General features: G+C 47.2%; 1 protein-coding gene and 1 non-coding gene across 2 annotated transcripts; both read right to left on the reverse strand.

Annotated features, from left to right (window-relative positions):
- Window positions 1-814: 814 nt before the first annotated feature.
- Window positions 815-19,697, reverse strand: RNF114 (ring finger protein 114). The gene is made up of 6 exons (XM_075528572.1): window positions 19,529-19,697; window positions 14,826-14,976; window positions 13,128-13,234; window positions 11,619-11,733; window positions 3,125-3,232; window positions 815-1,861 (listed from the first exon to the last, which is right to left on the reverse strand). Exons 1-6 carry the CDS (start codon window positions 19,672-19,674, stop codon window positions 1,796-1,798), a joined length of 693 nt encoding a protein of 230 aa, XP_075384687.1. The 5' UTR covers window positions 19,675-19,697; the 3' UTR covers window positions 815-1,795.
- Window positions 2,255-2,316, reverse strand: LOC142423588 (U7 small nuclear RNA). Its single transcript, XR_012779209.1, has one exon. It is a non-coding gene; the product is annotated as a U7 small nuclear RNA (small nuclear RNA).
- Window positions 19,698-22,149: the final 2,452 nt, after the last annotated feature.

A 22,149-nucleotide genomic window follows, 5' to 3' on the forward strand; every position in this document is an offset into this window, starting at 1 on the left:
AGAGACCTGCAGAGTGAGGCCAAGCTAGAGTTTCATAACAGAAGCACCTGCCCCTTGGAATGAAGAGCAAATCTTCTTGAAGGCTTCCAGGGCACAGGTGCCAGCAAATGGGTGTTTCATGAAAACAGTCAGAACCTCCTACGAGTTGGATAAATTATGAAATTTATTTATATTTCACCTTTAAAAGCCAGAACATAACAAATTTCACTTTCTGGAAAGTCATCTTAATAGAAATACATGAAGTGCACTTAATACAAGAACTTAAGTTTCTCTGACCCACCAGCGAGATAGATGTGCTCTACTCAGGTCTCTCAGAGGTTCTGTTCCCAAGTCCCGCCGGCTTTACAGAGGTGATCTCAACTCACAAGATCTGAGGGAACCTTCTCTAGAAATCAGCAGGAAGCCACTGACTTGAAGAAAGGTGGGGCCCTTCCAGACAGCAGCATGTTAGAAAGTTACTCCCTCACGGGGACCTTGCAGCCCTTCATTGGCTGCCAGAGAGGCCAGCAGCAGCAGAGAGGCCAAAGGCCTTAGTGCAGCCTCCACCACTAGCTAGAACAGCTCCGCGCTCAGACTCAAGAAGGTTGACATGGAAAAGAAAAAAACAAAAACAGACCTCGCTTCATGTGCCTTTCAGTTGGTCAGATATTCAGCTCCTCCAGAGTAGGCTGACCAATATTTTCTCTTTACTAATATTTGTGAACTATTTTAAACCTGGGGGTTCTGGTCTGTAACCAAAGGGAGTTTCCAGTGGACAGGTTTTACTGGCAGCTGCTCATCAGGAGGTGTGTGGCTCCTTTATGAACTGTTAGTCTTACCGAGAGGCAGTAGGGTGGGCAACCAGATTGTCTCTAACCGTTCTCTGTATTTGGAGGGCAGGTTCTCACACCCGACTTCTTAGAGTGACACCAGCATCACAGGAAACCACTTGTGACAGGAAAACAATGCTCCCTCTAGTCTACGTCACCCACTAGAGGAGAGCAGAACCAGTGTCCGCAGGAGCCCCACGCTGCTTTCTCATTCAGGGCTCCTTTGCCTGTTTCAGAGCCAAGACTGTAAGCCAGCCCTCAAACACAGAGGTAGGCCTGGCAAAGCCACGTGACATAGCTCATAATTTGAAAATCAGAACCCAAACTTGGACCTTCCCACCTCTCTTCGCTCGCCCTCCTCACTTATGGATATGTGGGTTCTAACTTTGTTAACCTAGAAACACTTCATCGCTAAAAATCTATGGTCACACTTTATCCTAACAAGGCACCACGCAGGCATTTAAGACTGAACCAGGTAACGGAAGGGGGGGAGGGCGCAATATCATGACACAAACCTTGCCAGACCCCTGGCAGCTGCCAGTACACCAGGAAAACGGTGACATCACAGCGCAGGCGCACTGTGGCCAGAGCTCACACACCTCGAGGACAAGGAGATGCTGGTCTCATTTGTGCTCTTTGTGGCCCAGAAGAGGCCCTGGCTGGTTCGGAGGACCCGAGGGAGGATGCTGGACTGGAGGGGCGAGCGAGAAATGAACAGGTGGCGCTGGAGACACGGTGGCAAGAACTCCAGGAAGTTGCTGAGGATTAAGAGGACTAGCCCGAGGGGCTAGCGGGGTAAACACGGTGAACAGGAAGGGAAGACAGCTTTGGTAAGAGCCCAAGGAAAGAGGGGCTCTGACCTCGGGCCCCCATATCTCTGTCAGTCATCCTTCACGCCCAGGCTCACTCCCAAGTCTGCTGTACACTGGAGGAGTCCAAAGTTACCCGTGGAAGCTCTGGGGCGGGAGACGCACTGTGGCGATGGCTCACTGGTCCATGATGGAGCGCTGCAGCACCTGGTTCATCATGTCCTCTTCATCCACGTCATAATCCTGTGACAGAACACAGACACTCAGCCACTGCTGGTCAAGGAAGAGGCAGGCAGCCTGCCAATGGGCTCTGGAGGGGGTGGCCCAGGACCAGATCCGCTCCTTCGCTGGCTACCCTACCTGTGACTCTGGGCTAATAACCTAACCTCTCTGTGCATCTGCTACCTTATCCTTAGGATGAGAACAAAGACGTTGCCCTCTTGCAGAGACTGAGCACAGACCAGGCCCCGTGTGCTTGCATGTAGCCCATCAGCTGGGGAAGCCAAGCACCACTATGAACACACTGGATGAGCATCTTTCTCTTTGGGTGGCATCAGTGGTCAGCAGAGAATAGGGACCAGAATGTCCCAGAGAAACTACAATGAAATGAACTTTCTTTTGTGTGTGTGTGTGTGGGGGGGCAGGTCCGGAAAAAACAGAAAACCTGCTAGACAAATTCTAAAAGAGCTGTAACACTGAAATGAACTTTCTATAATGAGACAAAATGATGTACACAACTGTTTTTCAGGAATTCTACCCATTTGGAGAGCATCAACTGTTAATATCTTTCCTGACAACAGAGATGGGACCTGGAACGGTCCCTCTCAGGTCCTGGGTTGAAGCCACTAGAACCGACCACTACATTGATTCTGACTTCATAGCATTCTGTACAAAGGAAAGGCCCATGCCCAGCAGTTGGCCACACTGACCTGCCACTGGAGTGCCAACCAATAGCGTGCCACTTCAAGCCCACCCAGCTCCGGGGAAGGTTATAGGCTTGACCATCACCACCTGGCTGGTTGTGATCCACCAAAGGAAATTCTGCATCTCCAGCTTCTTGGGGGGAGGGACAGCGGGGAAAGAGACTGGTGAGCCTGAACTTGGTAGGACTTCTGGCTTCCATTTAACAACAATCAGGTGGAAGGCTGACAGCTCACTCACTGCTCCCTAAACAAGCCACTCACCCTTCAGCTTGTAAATCCTTATGAGAAAGCCTTGATATTTGGGCTTAAGATATACACATACACTGAATCAAACCAGGCTAAACAGGTAGAAACTGTATGTACCAGAGAAAATGGGTAAACCTTTCTTGTTTCTCTGTGTAGATACTCAACCAGTTCATCTTCTCAAAGCCAAAGCCCAGGAAGCTCTGGCCACCCCCGGCTCCCAAGACTGGCATGAGGAGTCCATTCCAGCAGGTGATGAGCTCAACATCAAGGTTCAGAGCCCCCACGTAAGTGAAGTGATGAGTTGTGCTGTCCTGCGGAGCCGTAGCTCCAGACTCACCACAAAGGTGTCATAAGAGAACTGGTGCCGGCGCTGGATGTGCTCTATGAAGTTGGCGCTGCGGTAGTTGGGGTCTCCCCAGGGCATCGAGGCACATATTGGACAAACCTGTCAACAAAAAAGGTCTTAGGCCCTCTCTGGCCTCTGTCTGGCCACTTTTCCTGAGAACAGCCCGAGCCCAGTCACTCCTGCATGTCCATACCAGTGTTTCAGAAACACCTTTGTCTCCTCACATGGAATGGCACAGGGAGTGGACGGAAGCTTCTGTCCCAATGTCTCCCTTCTTATGTTCCGCTACACCCTAGAGCAGTGTGACAGTGCAGGGAGGCACAGAGAGTGGCCTTCTAAGCCCATGCACCAGAATACCCCAAAGCACAAAGAGAGGCGAGGAGGGCAAAGGAAGGAAATGCACAATGAGGGCACGCTGAACAGGGGGGCTCAGACCAGAGTCTGGCTGGAGCTTACAAGGTTGGGAGGGGTTCGGAAAAGTAAAGAGAAGCCAGAAGGGGGTTCCTGGGGTGGGGGTGGGTGGGAGTGGGAAAGCAGCGCGAAGATCAGACAAGGAGGCAGGGGAAGGAGTCAGGCGGCTGGTCAGACTAGAATTGGAGAGCTGTGGGGATGCGCAGGGAGGGGTGAGTGGGGCATAAACACTCCCCTTTAGAGGTGGCACAGGGAAGACAGGGTGACAAGGGATGAGCCTGAAGTAAAGCACTTGCTGCAGAGCTTGAGCCCAGGCCAGGACAGGGGCTGTGGAGGAGAAGGGAGTTAGGGGGGAGTCCTGTTGGAGGAGAAGCTGAGGACTTTGTCAGGATAAGAACTGGAGAGGTTAAGCTGCAGGAGGGGAGGGAAGACGGGAATTCAGCCATACTACCAGAAACTGTGGAGTAGGTTACCAATGGGCAGTCATCGCAATTATGAGTACACATAACCGGGGGTCACATCGGTCCACTCAAAAGACTTTCATTATACACACATACACAGGCCAAGATATGCCAGGATGTGTGTGGTGACATGTAAAAATGTATTCTGAAAAATTTCAAGCATACAGAAAACCAGTAACTACATGGACATCTACCATACTGATTTCAGCAAAAAAGCAAACAAAAAAAGGAAGCATTTTACGACACTCAACAGTGAGTGTGTAACCAATTCCTTGTCACCATCTGTGAATAAGCTCACTGTCCCTCCTGATGGAGCAGTTGAATGATGGCACAGCCACGCAGCAGAGGGGCAGTGACTCCCCGTGCCCGTGAGGGGTCATCTGGAAACAGACAGTGAGGATGGCTGCAGTCTGATGTCTGCCATCCAGCTCACAACCTGTACCCGCACAAAAATTTCGAACTGGCAAATGCTTTATTAATTTCATAGAAGAAAATTTTTAAAAAGAAGCAAACCAACATGTATCTTAATAGATTAGAAGCAATGCCTAGGAAACTGCTACAGTTTACAGAACCGGAGTGAAAGACATGGAAATGGGACACACAAACCTCATGAGGGACATGCACTGGGGCCACCATCCAATTTCACTGACGGTTCTAGTTTAATGGTCAGAATGACCAACATACAGGCTGACTTTGTTTTATTTATTGTGCTTCGCAGATACTATATTAAAGCCAGAACAAAACCATCAAAGTCATGTTTAGAAGCAACCCTGCATCAAAGCAAGTCTATTGGTGCCATTTTCCCAACAACGTGTGCTCACCTGGTGTCTCTGGGTCACATTTTGGGTCACCTCACGGTGCTTCAATAATGCTGTTCACATTTAGTAGGCTGCAGTGTAATGTGAACATAACTTCCAGATGGAAATTGAGCGATATGTAGCTTGACTTACTGCAGAGGTCGAGAACTGACCCCCCACAGTATCTCTGAAGTGTGCCTGAAAGTGGGTCCTGGTCTTTTTGTGACGTGTCTTAGCACATGGGCTCTCTCAACCAAGAATCAGTTTTTAAGAACCATAAGTAAAACCTCCTGAAAACAGGAGTTGAAACATGATTCTGAAGTATTTTTCATAAAATACACCTCTTATCTTGCCTAGTAGAGCCAAAGAATGGGTACTGTGTAGCCATTGTGGAATCACACAGGAAAGTAACACTCACTCACGGCCACTGAGTCCAATCTAACTCATAGTGACCCTATAGGCAGGGTCCAGAACTGCCCCCCCGGGGGGAGGGGGTTCTCAACCTTCCTACTGCCGCAACCCTTTCATACAGTTCCTCATGGTGTGGTGACCCCCAACCATAAAATTATTTTCGTTGCTACTTCATAACTGTAATTTTGCTACTGTTATGAATTGGGCAACCCCTTTGAAAGGGGTGTTTGACCCTCAAAGGGGTCACGACCCACAGGTTGAGAACTGCTGCCATAAATCTTTATAGGAATAGAAAGCCTCACTTTTCTTCCGAGGAGCAGCTGGTGGTTTTGAACTGCTGACCCTTTAGTTGGGAGTTCAATGAATAACCCACTATACTACCAGGACTCCTAAAAGCAAAACAGTAGGTATAATGACTGTTACAGATGGAACTATGTGTCCAAAAGCACATGGTGAATCGGAACCTTGGAACCTGTGATCGTGACTCTGGAAATAGGTCTTAGAAGATGTTTTCTGGAGCAGATGAAGTGGGAGGAGGAGAGAGTGGAGCACATCCTAGCCCACCAGGCCTTGAGGACAATGATTAGAGCAGTCAGTCCACAGAGAGGACCACATGGCTGGCCCCTTTTTGTGACATGCCGTCCCTCACTGGCCCATGGCCATACAAGGGACAGCACCGGAGACACAGTGTCGGAATTGCGCCTGATCTGATACCGCCACACCGAGGCAGTGCACTAAGGAGGTGCAACAGAACAGCATGGGAATGGAGCGGCGAGGTCCCCAGGGAATGCTGAAGGTGGACTTTGGGGCCAGGGCGTGGTGCACCAACAGACTGGACTGGAAGACATTCCTTAAGGCTGATACACAGTCCTTGAACTAACTACAAGCTTTTCTTTCTTTTTTTTTTTTTACAAGCTTTTCTTTCTTGTTATGTTTTGTTTTTTGTTGTTTTGTTGTATATTGTTGCTTGGCTTTGCTGTCTTGTTTTTGTGCATGTTATTATCTGTGCAGATCTGTCTAAATAAGATAGGCTGGATTAACAATCTGGAGGAGAAAACAACGGGATTGACAGTTCTTGGGGGACACGGGAGAGGAGGAAGTGGGGGGAAAGGTGGTGGTGTTGGCAAACCCAGGGACAAGTGATCCAAATCAGTGGTGAGGAGGGTGTGGGAGGCCTGGTAGGGCATGATCAAGGGTAGTGTAACCAAGAAGAATTACTGAAACCCAAATGAAGACTGAACATGATAGTGGGACAAGAGGAAAGTCAAAGGAAATAAGAGAAGGGAGCTAGGAGGCGAAGGGCATTTATAGAGGTCTGGGTGAAGGCATGTATATATGCAAAATTATTTATATGTGGGGATGGGGAAATACATCTATGTGCATATATTTATGGGTTTAGTATTAGGGTAGCAGAGGGACATTTGGCCTACACTCAGGTGCTCCTTCAATGCAAAAATACTTTCTTCTATTAAATTGCCATTCTATGACGTTTACCTTCCTGACACAACCCCTGAGGACAAAGCGGGTGAATGGCAAATGTGGTGAAGAAAGCTGATGGTGCCCAGCTATCAAAAGATATAGCGGCTGGGGTCTTAAAGGCTTGAAGGTAAACAAGTGGCCATCTAGCTCAGAAGCAACAAAGCTCACAGGGAAGAAGCACACCAGCCTGTGTGATCACGAGGTGTTGAAGGGATCAGGTACCAGGCATCATCAGAACAAAAAAACATATCATAGTGAATGAGGGGGGGGGAGTGCGGAGTGGAGACCCAAAGCCCATTTGTAGGCCATTGGACATCCCCTTACAGAAGGGTCTCAGGGAGGAGACGAGCCAGTCAGGGTACGATGTAGCAATGATGAAACACACAGCTTTCCTCTAGTTCCTAAATGCTTCCTCCTCCCCCCATACTATCATGATCCGAATTCTACCTTATAAATCTGGCTAGATCAGAGGATGTACACTGGTACAGATAGGAACTAGAAATACAGGGAATCCAGGATGGATGATCCCTTCAGGACTAGTGCTGAGAGTGGCGATACTGGGAGGGTGGAGGGAAGGTGGGGTAGAAAGGGGGAACGGATTACAAGGATCTACATGTGACCTCCTCCCTGGGGGACGGACAACAGAAAAGTAGGTGAAGGGAGACGTCGGACAGGGCAAAGACATGACAAAATAATAATTTATAAATTATCAAGGGTTCATGAGGGAGGAGGGAGCAGGGAGGGAGGGGAAAATGAGGAGCTGATGCCAGGGGCTTAGGTGGAGAGCAAATGCTTTGAGAATGATGAGGGCAATGAATGTACAAATGTACTTTACACAATTGATGTATGTATGGATTGTGTTAAGAGTTGTATGAGCCCCTAATAAAATGACTTCAAAAAAAAAAGATGATGTTTTTCAGTTCAGCTACCATGAGAGGTCCTGCTGGGGCAGAGTGGGTCCCATATGACTAGTTCTTATAGAAGATAAAAGAGATAGGACAGAATGATAAATGCCATGTGATGTTGCAGCTGCAAGGGAAGAAGGCTAAGAGCTAGCAGAAGCTGAGAGACAGAATCTGAGAGAGAAGCTGAGAGAGACAGAATCTGAGTCTCTCCAAGGCTCAGAGCAGACAATGCTGACACCCTGACCTCAGATCCCACCCCCAGCCTCCAGAACAGAGATTATACGATCCTGTTCTTTGAAGCTCCCCAATTGGGGTCTTTCTGTTACAGCAGCCCTAGGAAACTAATACAATGCCTACTTCAGGCTGAAGTTTCCATGTGTGTATGATAAAGACATGTTAGAAAGGTAACTGTTGGTGTCAAATGAGGAGGCCTGATTTGATTATTTCTGAGGGAAACCAATCAGTTCTTTGTGACTGGTTAATCTCATGGAAGGCCACCATGGTGTGATGTCTTGCCTCTACACTGGGTTCACCTTTATTACACTACAATGGGAAGTGGTGCTATGGTATGTTCTTCACGGGTTAATTGGAATACAGAATAAAATGCCAGCGTCTAATGGAACACTGGGGACAATGCTGTGGCAGGGAACTGGGGACCCAGGGACAGGGCTGGAGACTCACACATATAGTCTGCATTTTATGCAATGAACTGAATACATACAAAAAAACTACTAAGAAGTGAAGGAAAACAAGAACTCCAAGTGAAGCAGCTAGGACCATGGAGGCGATGTCATCAGGATGGGTGGGTGGCAGCCAGACTCCAGGGGACACAGAAAAGGACAGGAAAGTAGGGGCAGCAGCTGAAAACCAGAGCTTGAGGGACAAGAGAAAATGCCAGTCAGATATGCTTCCCATGACTTAGTCCTGAGGACTGGGGACACATGTGAAGGAAACACAAGGAAGCAGGTAGAGAAATGCTGAAGGCGAAACAAGAAACATGACAGTGAAATGTAAGAAGGGCAAGAAAATGGAAAACTTACTGAGCTCTGACTCTGGGTCAGTCTCTCTCTTGGTCTTTACCAACACTTGACAAGGAGCCTTCCTTCCAGACTGGCAGGGAGGGAAGGACTCAAAGGAGGGTTACAAATTAAAGTGCTGATGGGTGCCCGCTGGGAAGGCATCCAAGTGAAGCAAGCCAGGTACAAGTGAAGACACATGTCCCTAGAGGGGCAGTAACTTCTCAGAGCCAGCTGAGTTTTGCCAGTACTTCCTATTTTCAAATATAGAACACCCAGACTGAGCAACCTGCTACCTTGTAAAGGTTAGAGTAAGGTGACCAGACGTCCCGCTTTTGGTGGGACACTCACAATTTTTTTTGACACTCACGATTTTTAACAATTCGTCCTGCGTAGTTTTTAAAAAGTCCCAATTTTTGGAAAGAATGCACGACAAACTAGGGTATACAGTTGTTGGCTGTAATGTGGCTATTTCGCCAGGATATGAGTTTTATCAATGGAGTCCCGCTGGTGTCCTGCTTTACCAATGTTAAAATCTGGTCACTCAGGATTAGAGACATGAATATGCCAGGGCCTGGAGGGCCCAAGTTTGGCCTCAGGGGCGGACAGGAGTGATAAGGAACCCACACCTGAGGCTTTGACCTTCTTAAACTCAGGACTCGGCTTCTATTTGGGAAGGATGGAGCAGTTCCCACCGGGAGCCTATGAAAACAGATTTAGTCCTTAAGAGTGTGTGCTTGGGACCATAAAGATGAATGAAGGGCGCTCACTGTGGATGACACTGGCAGTTCTCCAGCGAGGCGGTGGGAAGAGCAGACAGCAAGGTTATCCCTCCCTGAAATCTGCCACAGCACCATAAAAGGGAGCCCCGTGTAAGGGGTGGCTTCACTGATTAGTCTCTGGACTTGGCAAGGAGTTCAAAAATCAGAGGAGGAGTTAAGGCATTCTTTGACCATTCGTGCTTTAAGATTTATGGTAGAAAAGCAAAGACTGCTGCTAGCCCTAGGACGAAGGTGAGCAATAATAGCTGCCCTCCTATCCTTACAACGGTTCAGGTAAAGCCCATGGCTCATAAGCGGCGGCCTGAGACAAATGGGGAAAACCAAACCAAATCAGAGAAAACGATGCATTACCATCCAGTCAGCTAATCACATGAGGGATGAGTACACCATATTGTCAAAATGGACCAAATTCACACCTGCCAGCCTCTGATATTTAAATAAAATGCCAAAGGATAGATCAGGTCTTTCTAAACAATTCCAGGGAAGTCCTTTCCCCACATCTACAAGAAAGGTACTTTTAAAAAGAAAAAGTGAGTTTTACTGAGGAGAAACTTGGAGGCACCAAGCAATCAGTCAGCATTATCAATAACAGGATCAGCAGACACTGGACAAGACGCCACATAGCAGACAGTGGACCCATAACTTAACCCGTATCCTCTCAAAAAACAGCAGGGGAGCCAGCCCCTAAAAAATCATCACAGGCCCGGCAGGTGCAATTATACAGTGATAATATGTAACGATTACAGTAAAGTCATAGAGAATAAGAGAGATAGAAGAGAGAATAAAATGAAGGAGTCAGGCATATTTTATGGTAGCATGCTCACCTCAACCCTGCCTGATAGTCCACATGGAGATCCAGAGACCAGAGAGGAGCACAAGGGAGACAGATTTATTTCTAACCAAAACTTATATATACCTGGGGGGCGTGCAAGCTCCCTGATTACAGGTTAATGACCTACATCACAGGAAAGGGTTGTAACAAAGACAATAAAGTGATGGGAGGGGAACGATCTAGGGGTGCATACACAAAAGGAAGAGGAGGGATCAGGGGTATACATGTGACAAAATGGGAAGATCCTAGATTCAGGATAGCAGCCTAACTTTGGATGTCACTGAGCAGGTCTGGCCTGTTCTAAGCTCTCCACCAAAACAATCACTATCCTATCAACAGGGCGTGAGCCCCACCTACAGAGGACCAGACAGTAGTCTGATTGCTCTGGATGGCTGAATGCCTGCAGGGAGAAGATCTCTAACCTCCCACCATGCACCAGCAAACAGCCTCTTAGGTTTGGCATATCTTTGGGACAGACAAAGCTGGGGAAAAGTCTTTTTATATCCCACAATTCCCCCTTTTGTTTTATATATAAAATTCAAAAGAGCCACAGGGGCGATGTGGTTATTTTCTATACATTAAAGGCTGTCAAGGCTAATTTAATGACCAAATTAATGTAGCCAGGCTAATGGCAAACATTTTGAATCACAAGCTTGGAGGTTAAAGCTTCTCAATGCCCATCTGCTATTGGGGAAGGTATGAGAGGGGTTGGATGCTGCAGTGGGAAGAGATGGAGCAAATAGGTATGTCTGCTTCTATAGGGAGACAGAAGAATCAACCATGTGCTCACTTTAAGGGAGCACATCTTTAAGGGGAGAGTCTGTGGAAAAGATAGTTAACGCAGGAAAATGTACTTGGACTATATCTCTAATTTTCTAAAGTGGTGGCTTTCCTACCGTGGAATACTAGCTTTTCAGATTCCCTCTGTACTAGTCAGGGAATAAGTCTCAGTCATATTTCCCTCAGAGTTAGTTTCCCACACTCTCCTTACAAAATGAGCTCTGGTGACACAGTGGGTGACATGGTGGCTGCTAATCGCAAGGTCACAGCCCCAAACCACCAGCTGCTCTGCTGGAAAAAGATGAAGCTGTCTACAGTCATAAAGATTTACAGTCCTGGAAACCCACCAGGGCACTTCAACCCTGTCTTACAGGGTCCATATGGGTAGGGTCTACTCAATGGCACTGAGTTTTGATTTCTGAGTCATCACCAAACACCTGTGTGGGGAAAGAGGATGTGTTCCAGATTAAAGGACACAGAGGAGATATGGCAACTGTCACACACTGGACCTAGGAATTTTGAGGTAGGAGAAATGGCTAGGAAGGACATTACAGTAACTGTTAACATTTGAACATGGATCCTACATTAGATTTTAGACTAGTGACTCTTACCACAGACTTGGTATCTGTGCTATGGAATAGTTTGCAGTGCTCCACAAGTCCTTCCTGGTCAAAGTTCTTCTCAGGACAATAAGGGCAAGGAAAAGTGTAACGGTTAGGGATATTCCTGGAAGATGAAAGACAGAAAAAAAGAAATTAACTCCCATGAGGAACTTTCCACAGAACTTCCAACTATTGTACAGGCTAAGTCAAAAAGAATAGCTACTAGGGTTCCAGGTCATACATGCACAAGTCTGTCCCACATACAAGTGTTCCAGCAGCTCTGTGATCAATGGGTGGCAGTGGTCACGCGCTGGGCGGCCAACCACCAGCTGCTCCAAGGGCAAAAACAAGCTACCTTCTACTCCCAGAAAGAGTTCCTGTCTCTGGAACCCACTGGACGGTTCCATACTGTCCTACAGGCCACTACGAGTCGGCATCAACTCGAAGCAGTGGATTTGTTTGGGTTTGTTTGTTTGTTTTAGTCATTATTAGTATGACTTTAAAAGAGAGAGAAAGGAATATTTCTTGTGCCATAGGGGGGAAAAGATTTTGCGGTCTGGGTTAATATAAAATCTTTAACAAAGCCCAAGTGGACATCTTCCCAAAATCACCGAAGCTTTGCATCAAATTTACAGGAATGTTGACCCACATAAAGCAAGTTTGTAGATGAGTTTTAAGGAAGGTCTAAAGATGAGCAGAGCAGAGATGTCAGCTCAGAAGGTTATGGCAATTGTTTGGGGGCTTCCAAAGGGGTAACCTTGATCAATTTTATCCATAAAGGGTTCTTATGAAGAAACTTCAAGAAATGAGAAAACTGCATTGGTGAGAAAAAGGTCAATAAAGTTGGGCCAGGGAGTTTTTCCTTCACAACAATGCAGCTGTTCGCTCTTTAAGGGCTGTCCTATGAGAATCACTGGGAAACCTTACCCCCAGTATACAGCCCTGATCGTGCCCCTTCCTTCAAGCTTCTTTTTGCTCTCCATACTCAAAGAATATTTCAAAGGAAGAGGATTTGAGTCTCTGGAACATGCCCAAACTGCTATTTTGATGTGATCTACTTTGACAAGCACAGAATTATTCAGGGAAGGGCAAGAGAGATAGAAACCTTACCTTCAGAAGTGTATGGAGGACCCATTAAGAAAAAAAAAAAAAGCTCCATGTTTCATATTGTCTTTAATAAAATGGGTCTGTGATTTTACAGCAACACTTTTTGACTTACCCTTGGACGCTTCAAAAGGACAAAGCTCACTAAGGCTATTACGACTAGGATTCTGATTTCCAGATCAGTCAGGTCAAGTGTTTGAACATAACTTAATGGCACAGCTAACACTTGACGAGAACTCTAGAGACACCCCTCTCCCATTTAAAACACAAAACAAAAAGCCATGTAGATGAGTCGCAGCCTAACAATCATATCTTTATCGGTTGGCCAAACTCACCTCTAAACCCCCCAACACACCAAGTGAACATCATCTTTGTAGCAGAGACCCCACCAATGGACGTGGATGAGACTCTTACCTCGGCTGAAGGGATGCATCCTTAGTGGTGGCCTTTACGCCTTCCATGATGTAATTCTGGTATTTGGAGCAGGTAGTCACGTGGGCCCGGATCTTAGACAGGAAGAACTAAGGAATCACATGGTACAAGTTAGGCTCTTGCAACAGGTTCAATACAGCCACCAAAGCAAGGGCAAGACAAAAACTCACTGCACCACCGTGACAAACATCCCCAAATTCTTAGCTGTGTCTGTGGACCTGCAACCCTGTCCATTAGTTCTGGAACTTCTATTGTTACTAAGACCAATACTTTACTCAAACAAATCAGGACACCTTCTTCTACCCTAAAACAGAAGAAATCTCCTAGAGATTTATTTGATTTAGACTAAGCTTTCTGCTGAGAGACACACCCTACATCCAGTGACATTGCTTAAGATTTTTGCAGATTTTAGGTTTACACCAGTCTCCTCACAGAAAGCCAAAATCCACATTCTTACACATCTGTGCAACAGAAAAAAGTGATCATTTCAGGAAAAAAGATAAAAAGCTAGGGAGCCAAGATAGGTATTAAATGCCAAATTGTGATATATGATTTTAAAGAACGCGTAATCTGAATTCTATCTTTGCTATAAAAATCTTCCTTTTGGAAAAGTTAAGCTGGAAAGAGACAAAAACCCTGAGAAGAGTTATTACAAGTGTTCTAAAAAGGAAAAAATGTATAAGAATAGAGGGGAAAAAGAAATAAAGGAATCAGAGGAGAAAACAAGTTTTGGAGGTCTATCCACAGTACAGTCACTAATCATTTTTTTAAAAATCAAAAGTATACAAAAACAAAACAAAGAAGCTCTACCTTTTTAAGCATGCATAAAGGTAATAATAAAAAAACTTTAATATCTCCTATTTCTAAACTAAAGGAAACTATTAGGGGAAAAGCTCTATTATTTGAGCTCTGGCTTATCATGATTCTTCCGTCTTACCTGTAGCTATAAAACACAAGATGACTTTTAGCTGCCAACCAAGAACATTAACAACTACCAAAAAAAAAAAAAAACCCTCACTGCTATCGAGTTGATTTTAACTCACAGTAGCCTTATAAGACAGAGTAGAACTGTCCCTTTGGATTTCAAGGCTGTAACTCTTTCAGGAAGCAGACTACCTCACATTTCCCTCAGGGGAAACAGTCCTATTCAGAACTGCAATCACTTACCATGAACGTCCAGGGCTAAACCATTCAGACAGGAAAGTGATATTAAGGAACATTCATACGATGGAAAGAAGCAGGTATTAAAATTAAGAAATTGACATACAAGACTGGCCAGTAAGCCATTAAGTGAAAAAAATAATTATCAAAGTGTAACTACATACTATAGTATGATAATTACTTCATGAAACTCTTATATTAGGTTTGCAAAACTATGTCTGTGTAGGTCAAGAGGTGGAAAATGTTAGGCAGGCTTCTACTATGAACCACTTTTAAAGTGGCAACCTTTGAAGCAAGGATTAGGGAAGAAGCCTACATTATTTGATGTTTGCATTTATATGAAATTAACAAACTTGCAATGATTGTACAACCAGGAATTCTCTCAAAAATGAAATAGCACAGCCACCACACATAACTAGCCATGCAGGATGCCACTGCGTCGCCCACCCATGCTAACGTCAGAAATGGCACTACCACGGTTGGCCGTTTACCCGTCTTGTCCGTTTTACGTCCACATACATTTTTATGGCAGCCATGGCAAGAAGTCTCTGTGCTCTCAAGCTGCCGCTCGAGCTCCGCAGCTCGGACGCCAGGGGCCAGAGCGCTTCGACATACCCCACAGACAGGTTTCTTCGGTTTCAGACATTCCTGAAGGCATGCAGAGCAAAAGCTAGAACAAGACACACAGAGAACCACTGTCATGCATCATGGAGACAAGACAACAAAAATGGATAAACTTTTAAAAAGACATCAGTGAGTAACAAATTAAAAAAACTTGCTCCCTGCTCCCAATTCCAATAGTGAATACACCCAGGGCAGAGACTGTGGGAGTGGAGCCTGCAGAGGCACACAGGCCAAGCAACAGAAAAAAATTGCAAACTACTTTGAAACCAATATGGTTGATATTGTTGTGCTGCTGAGTTGGTTCCAACTCAGCATGAGTTGAAGAGAAGGAATGAAACCCTGCCTGGTCCATGCCTTTCTTACAATTGTTGTTTGAGTCCAGGTGTTCATCCACCTCGGAGGGGCTTTCCTCTTTGCTGTTGATCCCCTACCAAGCACGGTGTCCTTCTCCAGGGACCGGGCTCTCCCGATAACACGTTCACTGCACATGAGATGACACCTCACCATCCCGGTCTCTAAGGAGCACCTGGTTATGTTTCTTCCAAGGCAGATTTGTTTGCTCTTCTGAAAGCCCATGGTATATTTACCAACATTTTAATTCAAATGATTATATCTCCTCATTCAACTAATTCTAGAAGTAGGTACAACCATGCATATTTCATAGAGGTGAATATCGTCCTTCAGGAAATCCTGTCTAAATCTCTCCAGGGTAAAAACATATGTTTGAGATTCAGTCTGTTACCTCAAAATCTAACCCAAACCCACAACTATCAAGTTGATTCCAATTCATAGTGACTGTGTAGGCAAGAGCAGAACTACCTTATGGGATTTCCTAGGCTGTAATCTTTATGGGAGCAGACGGTCATGTATTTCTCTATGGAGTAGCTGGTGGGTTTGAACTACCTAATCTACCAGTTAGCAGAGGAGTGCTTAACCAACACACCACCAAGGCTCAGTGTTTATCTCAGCCCTAATTCAAACAAACCTTTTAAAATAAATCATTTTATTGGGGGCTCTTACAGCTCTTATAACATTCCATACATCAATTGTATCAAGCATATTTGAACCATTTTTACTAATGTTCCAGTAAAACAGTGAACTTTCAAACCTCTGTCCCTACACTGATGATCTTGCCAAGGTACTCTAAAACAAGGCTTCTCTGTGAAACAGACACCGTCAGGCCTACCTCTAGGATGTATTGGGAGGATGACAGCAGACATTTAGTACAGAGTAATATATGACGGCCACAGTAAACGGGCGTAAAGTGCTGTGTGCACGCAAGAGCAACTGGCTATGATTGGAGGTGGTCAGAGCTGATCAGAGTGCAGAGATGGCACCCACTATCACCGTTAAATGAAGAGTTCACCTAGGAGAGGATGGGAAAAGTATTCCCAGCCCTTAGGAAACAAAATCAAGCAGACTTTTCCTTATAAGCAGTAGAGACCTAGAGATTTAAAGCAAGCTATCAACAAGAGCAAATCCAGTTCTAGAAAAAGAACTCTGGTGGTATCAAGGACAACAGGACTTTATTTTGCTTGTAGGTGAGGGGAGTTAAGAAGAGACCTGAAGTAGAGACCAAACAGATGACTGACAACAAGGAACCACGAGGGTCTGACTGAGGCCAAGGATAATGAATTCAAGAAATGATTCAGGGGTGGAATTAGCAGGGCCTGTACAGTTAAGTTGGAAAAGTCCCAACAATTGATTGAATCTGGAGGAGGAAGGCCAGAGATGACCGAGAGTCTCCATCCTGAGCGCCCCTGCAGGGAAGGTAAATAGAAGGCATGTCAATGAGGCATGGAAACACCCTTGGCTGTTGAGCCAACTTACCCAGCAGAACAGATTTATGACAGACTCACAGCCTCTGCCAGGAAGAACTCATGATAAACACCAATGGTTACCTTTGGCCCACTGGACTAATTTTTACTGTCCAAGGTTTTCTTTCACTTTGTCATTATGCTAAATGCCAATGCTGCTAGGCAAAATTCTAGATCTGGATGGGATCTGATGAGGACATCTATTCCTTCACCACTGAGGGCACTGTGGTAAACCAGCCAAGGGTCCTCCTGAATTTGAGTGGAAACAGACCAAACATTGATTACAGATAGTGATGAAGGAAATAAAACAAGGCAAAATCAGGTGGGGTGAATATAGAAGAGGAGGTGACACTTGCGCTCAGGACCTGAAATTATGAGGGAGCTTCAACGATCTTGGCAGAAAGACTTCCAGGCAAAGATGACGCCAAGTACAAAGGGGTTCCCGAAAGGTAGGAAGAGAGGCCTTTGGGGACTACAATGTAGTAGACCAAAGGATGAAGGGTAAGGGATGAGGTGGGCAGGGCCCTGTGGCTTGACTATGCCACATCTCCAAGACAGATCAAGTGAATAAGCCAAGAGAACACAGGAGGTCCCAGGGAGCACAATGCTATGAAACCAAACCTTGCCTATAACTACACAGTTCCAAAGAATCCCCTCTAGCACTTAGTTCAAACACTCACTAGCCACTTTGTGTTTGAGTCATGCCCGTTAACAATCCTGTAATCCGCCCCTGCATTGAGACTGCTTTTCAGTTTCCATTTCCTAACCCTGGGTCCCTTTCTAGTTCAGCTATCCAGAGTTGCCCGTTCACGTGACAGTGCTATTTAGAAATCCTCTTCTCTTGGGCACCCTGCCACCTGCCCTTCCCCAGCTGTATTCCACTAGGTGGCAGAAAAATGTAGTCGTTCAGGACTTGGAAGTCAAATTTTCTAAAAATCCAATGCCCCAGCCAGAAATGCAGTGATGAGCATGTCTCCAAACACAAACTTACCAAGAATCAAGGAGGTAGAGCAGAAAGCAGACTGGCTGGCTGGGAGGGCACCTGCCGTGCAAGCACACAGGTCTCTCTAGTAGAGTCTTCACTGAGCACTGAACACATGGTGGAACCAGTATGACAAGTGTACAAGAGCCAGGCTTGAATCCCGGTGTGACCCCTTGCCCTCTGACCAAGGGACGGCTCACTGGCTCATAATCTCCAATGCTGCTGCTCTTCCGTTGGTCCACTCTGCTGGGTCAAGCCTCTTCATAAACCGTTAACAATAAATTCATTCACTGAATTTATTCCAACTGAGGGAACCCTGAGGATTAGGAGGGCTGATGCAAAGATTAGTCTCCAAAGCTGCCTAGACACCTCACTTTCAAAGCACACAAACTCCACCAATTTCTTAGTTCGTTCATGCCCTCTTCACTTCCCTTCTCTCCGCACAGCTTTATTCTCCCACTGCACAATTCATTTTCAAAACAACATGAACATTTGTTAGTAGTTATGTAGAAACAATTCACCAGGCCTTTGAACTGAGGACCGGGTCATGTTTCTTACTCTATTCCAGTCAGCTGAATGGAAGGCAGGAAGATGGATCCTCAGATACTGGGGACCCAGACCCAAAAGAGAAGGGGGGCTCATTTTGACAGGGGTGATCAGGCAGGGAATTACAATGGGACATGAAGGCTGGGAAGGATTGGGAATCATGGCAGGTGGAAGTGTGGGTGGAGTATGGAGAATTCTAGATGAACTGAACAGCAAGTGGGAACAGCTGGAAGCAGTAAAGAGCTCAGTGTAGCTGAAGAGGCCAGAAGCAGCCAGCAAGGCTGGGGAGCCCTTGCCAGATGCCCAACTGATCTCAACAAGCCAGTGTGCCTGAGCCTCCTCTTCTGGAAAATGAAAGCCTCTGGAAGCACCGGTGAAGAAGCTGGCCCTTGTGTGGCCCAATAAGTGTCTAAACTCTACTGTGCCCAAGGACCCGTGAGCCCAATGTCAAGGTGAGGGTCCAAGATCAATACCAAGCGATGCCAACTCTGAGAAGCAAGAAACAGGTTTTGTTTTATTTTGTTTCGGTTTCGGAGCGAGGCTCCCATTCAATGCCACTGAAAACCTCAGAGCACCTACGCCTTGCCTGCCTGCGACCTATGCTGGAGTTTCCCGCCTCTCCCTTTCCTCCTCACAAGCCGTCTGCGAGCACGATTCGGGTCCCGGAGGCTTACGCTAGGAGGAAGCAAACCCCAGAGGCACGTCGACACGCCACGCGACGCGCCCCGCCGGCCACCTGCCCAGCCCCCTCCTCAGTCAGGGCCGGCCGGCCCGCCCGCCCGACCCGCGGGCTTCCTTCGCCTTTGTTCATTTCGTGGGGCTCGGCCGTTCGCTAACTTCGGGGCTCCTCAGGACGCTCGGGCGAATTGGAGACACGACGCCTAACTCCTCTGGTCGCGGGGCTACGGCGCTGGGGAAACTTTGGCGCTTCAAAGGCTCACTTCGGGGCCTCCCTCCCCGGCGGCGGCTCACTGTCATGTGAGGGAGGGCGCCTGACAGGCCGCCGGGAACCCAGTAGGCGCTCAGGAGACAGTGGCTGTCGTCCTACTAAGGCGGGGCGGCCGGGCCGGTTACCTCGGGGTGAGCGGGCGAGAGGGCGCCCCGTCACTTCCACGGGCCTTCAGGGAGCCCCCGGAGACGCCCCTCTAGGACAGCGCTCCCGCCCCCATACGCTCCCCGTCAGGGCCTCGCCCCTCGGCTTCATCCCCCCTCTCGTCAGGCGTCCCACGACCAGGCCCGGGCCCGCCGCTTACACGTGTCCGCAGGGCACCTGCACCGGCTTCTCGTACACCTCCAAACACACGGGACACGTGAAGCGGCCCAGGGGGTCGGCCTCCGCCGTCGCCGCGGGCCCAGCCAATTGCGCACCGCCCTGAAGGTCCTGCTGCTGCGCCGCCATCTTGCTGCCACTGGGCGCCTCGAAACGGCGGCCGAGAAGGAGGAGCTGAGGGCGGGGCGGGAGGCGGGGCGGGGCGCGCGGGGGCGGAGCTAGGGTGCCAGTCCGTGCGGTGAGGGGCGGGGCTTGGGGTGGGAGGAGCCACACGGGGTGGGGCTACGGGCCGTGAGGCCCCCTCGGAGGCGGGGCTCTTAGTGGACCATCTAGAAAACCTGGGAGCTAAATCCCGAGAGTGGGCGGATTGGGACGGGCTTTGTGAGTTGACTGGCACCAGTTTAAATCGTTCACCCTCCGCGGTCCTATTCCTTAATATTTCTTTTTAAATCGCGTCACTTTTTCTTTAAATTTAGGCAAATGAACTTGAAAGGGGAAAATCGCTTTTGTCTTGCAAATAGATTATCTCTTATTCATAGATGAGGACTGTGGAGATAAACATAATGAGCCCCAAACAGTATTCATTCTAGCCGGCTGCCCTTCTCCAAGAGAAAGGCCGGCTAGCGCCACACAGATTTCCCAATGCCAGCGAAAGTCATGGGAAGGACTGGCTCCTTATTTAAAATCGTGTGCACACGATGCTCACGGGACCAGTTGCGAACCACCGACTAAAGCTCGGTGGCACCTGAAAAGAGCTCGATGCCTTTTTAACCAAGAAAGGCAATGATTAATTAACTCTCCACCCAGCCCACTGCTATTGGGTTGATTCCACTCCTGCTAGAGGATTGCCAGATTATAAACCTTTAAGGGAGTCCGTAGTCTCGTCTTTCTCCCACAGAGCAGCTGGTGAGTTTGAACTGTCGACCTTTCAGGTAGCAACCCTACACTTAACCCATTGTGCTACTCGGGCTCTTTAAACCTCCAACAGGAGGGACCAAACACACAACAGCAAAGACCCCTATCTTTATGCGTCTCCACAGGACAAATGAATGGTGTTGGATAAGCCAGGATAATTGAGTACACACTTGGCCCTGTTATCCCCAACCCCCCTCTCCCAGCTCCAGCCTTCTGGGTGGATGTTGCTTGAATCAGCAGAGGCAGCAGGAGGATTATTTTTAGCTATCTGATGTGGGCATCTTTTCACAAATAAATAACTTGGCTGTTTTGGCAGCAGTCCAAGCGGGCCGATGCTGATTCTATACCATTTCTTTCTTCTGCTCCTGTGCCAGGCACTAGGTGTCAGCTATCAGCTCTCTCCCAGGCAAATGTGCCACCTGCTCTCCGGGGATGGGTGCCTCTTTGGGAGCAGAGGTGTGTGCTGTAGGTATTTACAAGGCCGGGCTTTCTACTCCCCTAGAGTTATAGTCTTGGAAACTCACAGGGTCTCTATGAAGTCGAGTTGGCATGGACTCGATGGCAGTGAGTTTGTCTGTTTGGGTGGCACTGTTGGGTAACACTGGGCTGTTAACCTCAAGGTTGGTGGTTCAAACCCACTAGCTGCTCTGTGGGAGAAAGGTGAAGCTGTCTGTTCCTATAAAGGTTGACACCCTCAGAAACCTAATAGGGTCACTATGAATCAGAAAGGACTCATGGCAGTGGGTTTGCTTTGGCTTGGAGGTGTGCTGTCCGATTGGAGACTAGGGATGGGAATGTTGGGGGCACAGGAGCCTCAGAAGTGACCTTCAGATCCCCTGATTGCACCTGATTTAGGCTCTTGGTCTGTCCATAAAGTTGTACACTCAGTCACAGAGACAAGAGGGCAAGGTTGAATAAAATATTAACAGTGTACATTTTGGTACCTACTATCCTAAACCCTTTATGTCAGCGGTTCTCAACCTGTGGGTCTCGACCCCTCTGGGGGTTGAATGACCCTTTCATAGGGGTTGCCTAAGGCCATCGGAAAACACTGCTCCTCTATTTTCTCAAGGCGGGTCCACCCACAAGCAGATATGCCCACAGACACCATGCTTCAAGACAAAATTGCATCTATCTGTCATTAGAAATAAATGTTTCATAAGATATAATTACATATTGTTTGTGATTCATCACTATGCTTTCATTATGTTCAATTTGTAACCATGAAAAGACAGCCTGCCTATTAGATATTTACATGACGATTCATAACAGTAGCTAAATTACAGTTATGAAGTAGCAACAAAAATAATTTGATGGTTGGGGGTCACCACAACATGAGGAACTGTCTTAAAGGGTCACGGCATGAGGAAGGTTGAGAACCACTGCTTTATAGGAATAAGTACTCACCATAGCCTCTACTATGATCCCTGCTTTACCACGCTGTGCACCACGACCACCACCAACAAGCTTACTGCCAAGGACTCAGTTGCACCTCATAGTGACCCTCTAGGGCAGAGTAGAACTGCTCCTGTGGGTGTCCAGGACTGTGACTCTTTGTGGGAGTAGAAAGCCTCATCTTTCTCCCCCCGTGATTTCGAGGCACAGTGAGGCTAACTTGCCCTTTTGGCATAGACAGACAGTGAGAGGTAGAATTTGAATGTGTGCCCTCTGATTTCAGCACCTGTGAGT

The sequence above is a fragment of the Tenrec ecaudatus genome, chromosome 12 (assembly GCF_050624435.1).
Source record: "Tenrec ecaudatus isolate mTenEca1 chromosome 12, mTenEca1.hap1, whole genome shotgun sequence".
Classification (NCBI taxonomy): Eukaryota; Metazoa; Chordata; class Mammalia; order Afrosoricida; family Tenrecidae; genus Tenrec; species Tenrec ecaudatus.

What these genes read in the sequence shown, in the direction of transcription:
- RNF114 (XM_075528572.1), bottom strand. Translation starts at nt 19,674, where the DNA reads ATGGCGGCGCAGCAGCAGGACCTTCAGGGCGGTGCGCAATTGGCTGGG. An exon ending in GCCATGGCTGCCATAAAAAT is followed by an intron (nt 13,235 to 14,825) that starts GTATGTGGACGT and finishes GTGATTCCTTAG; the next exon opens with TTCTTCCTGTCTAAGATCCG. An exon ending in GATGCATCCCTTCAGCCGAG is followed by an intron (nt 11,734 to 13,127) that starts GTAAGAGTCTCA and finishes TTCATCTTCCAG; the next exon opens with GAATATCCCTAACCGTTACA.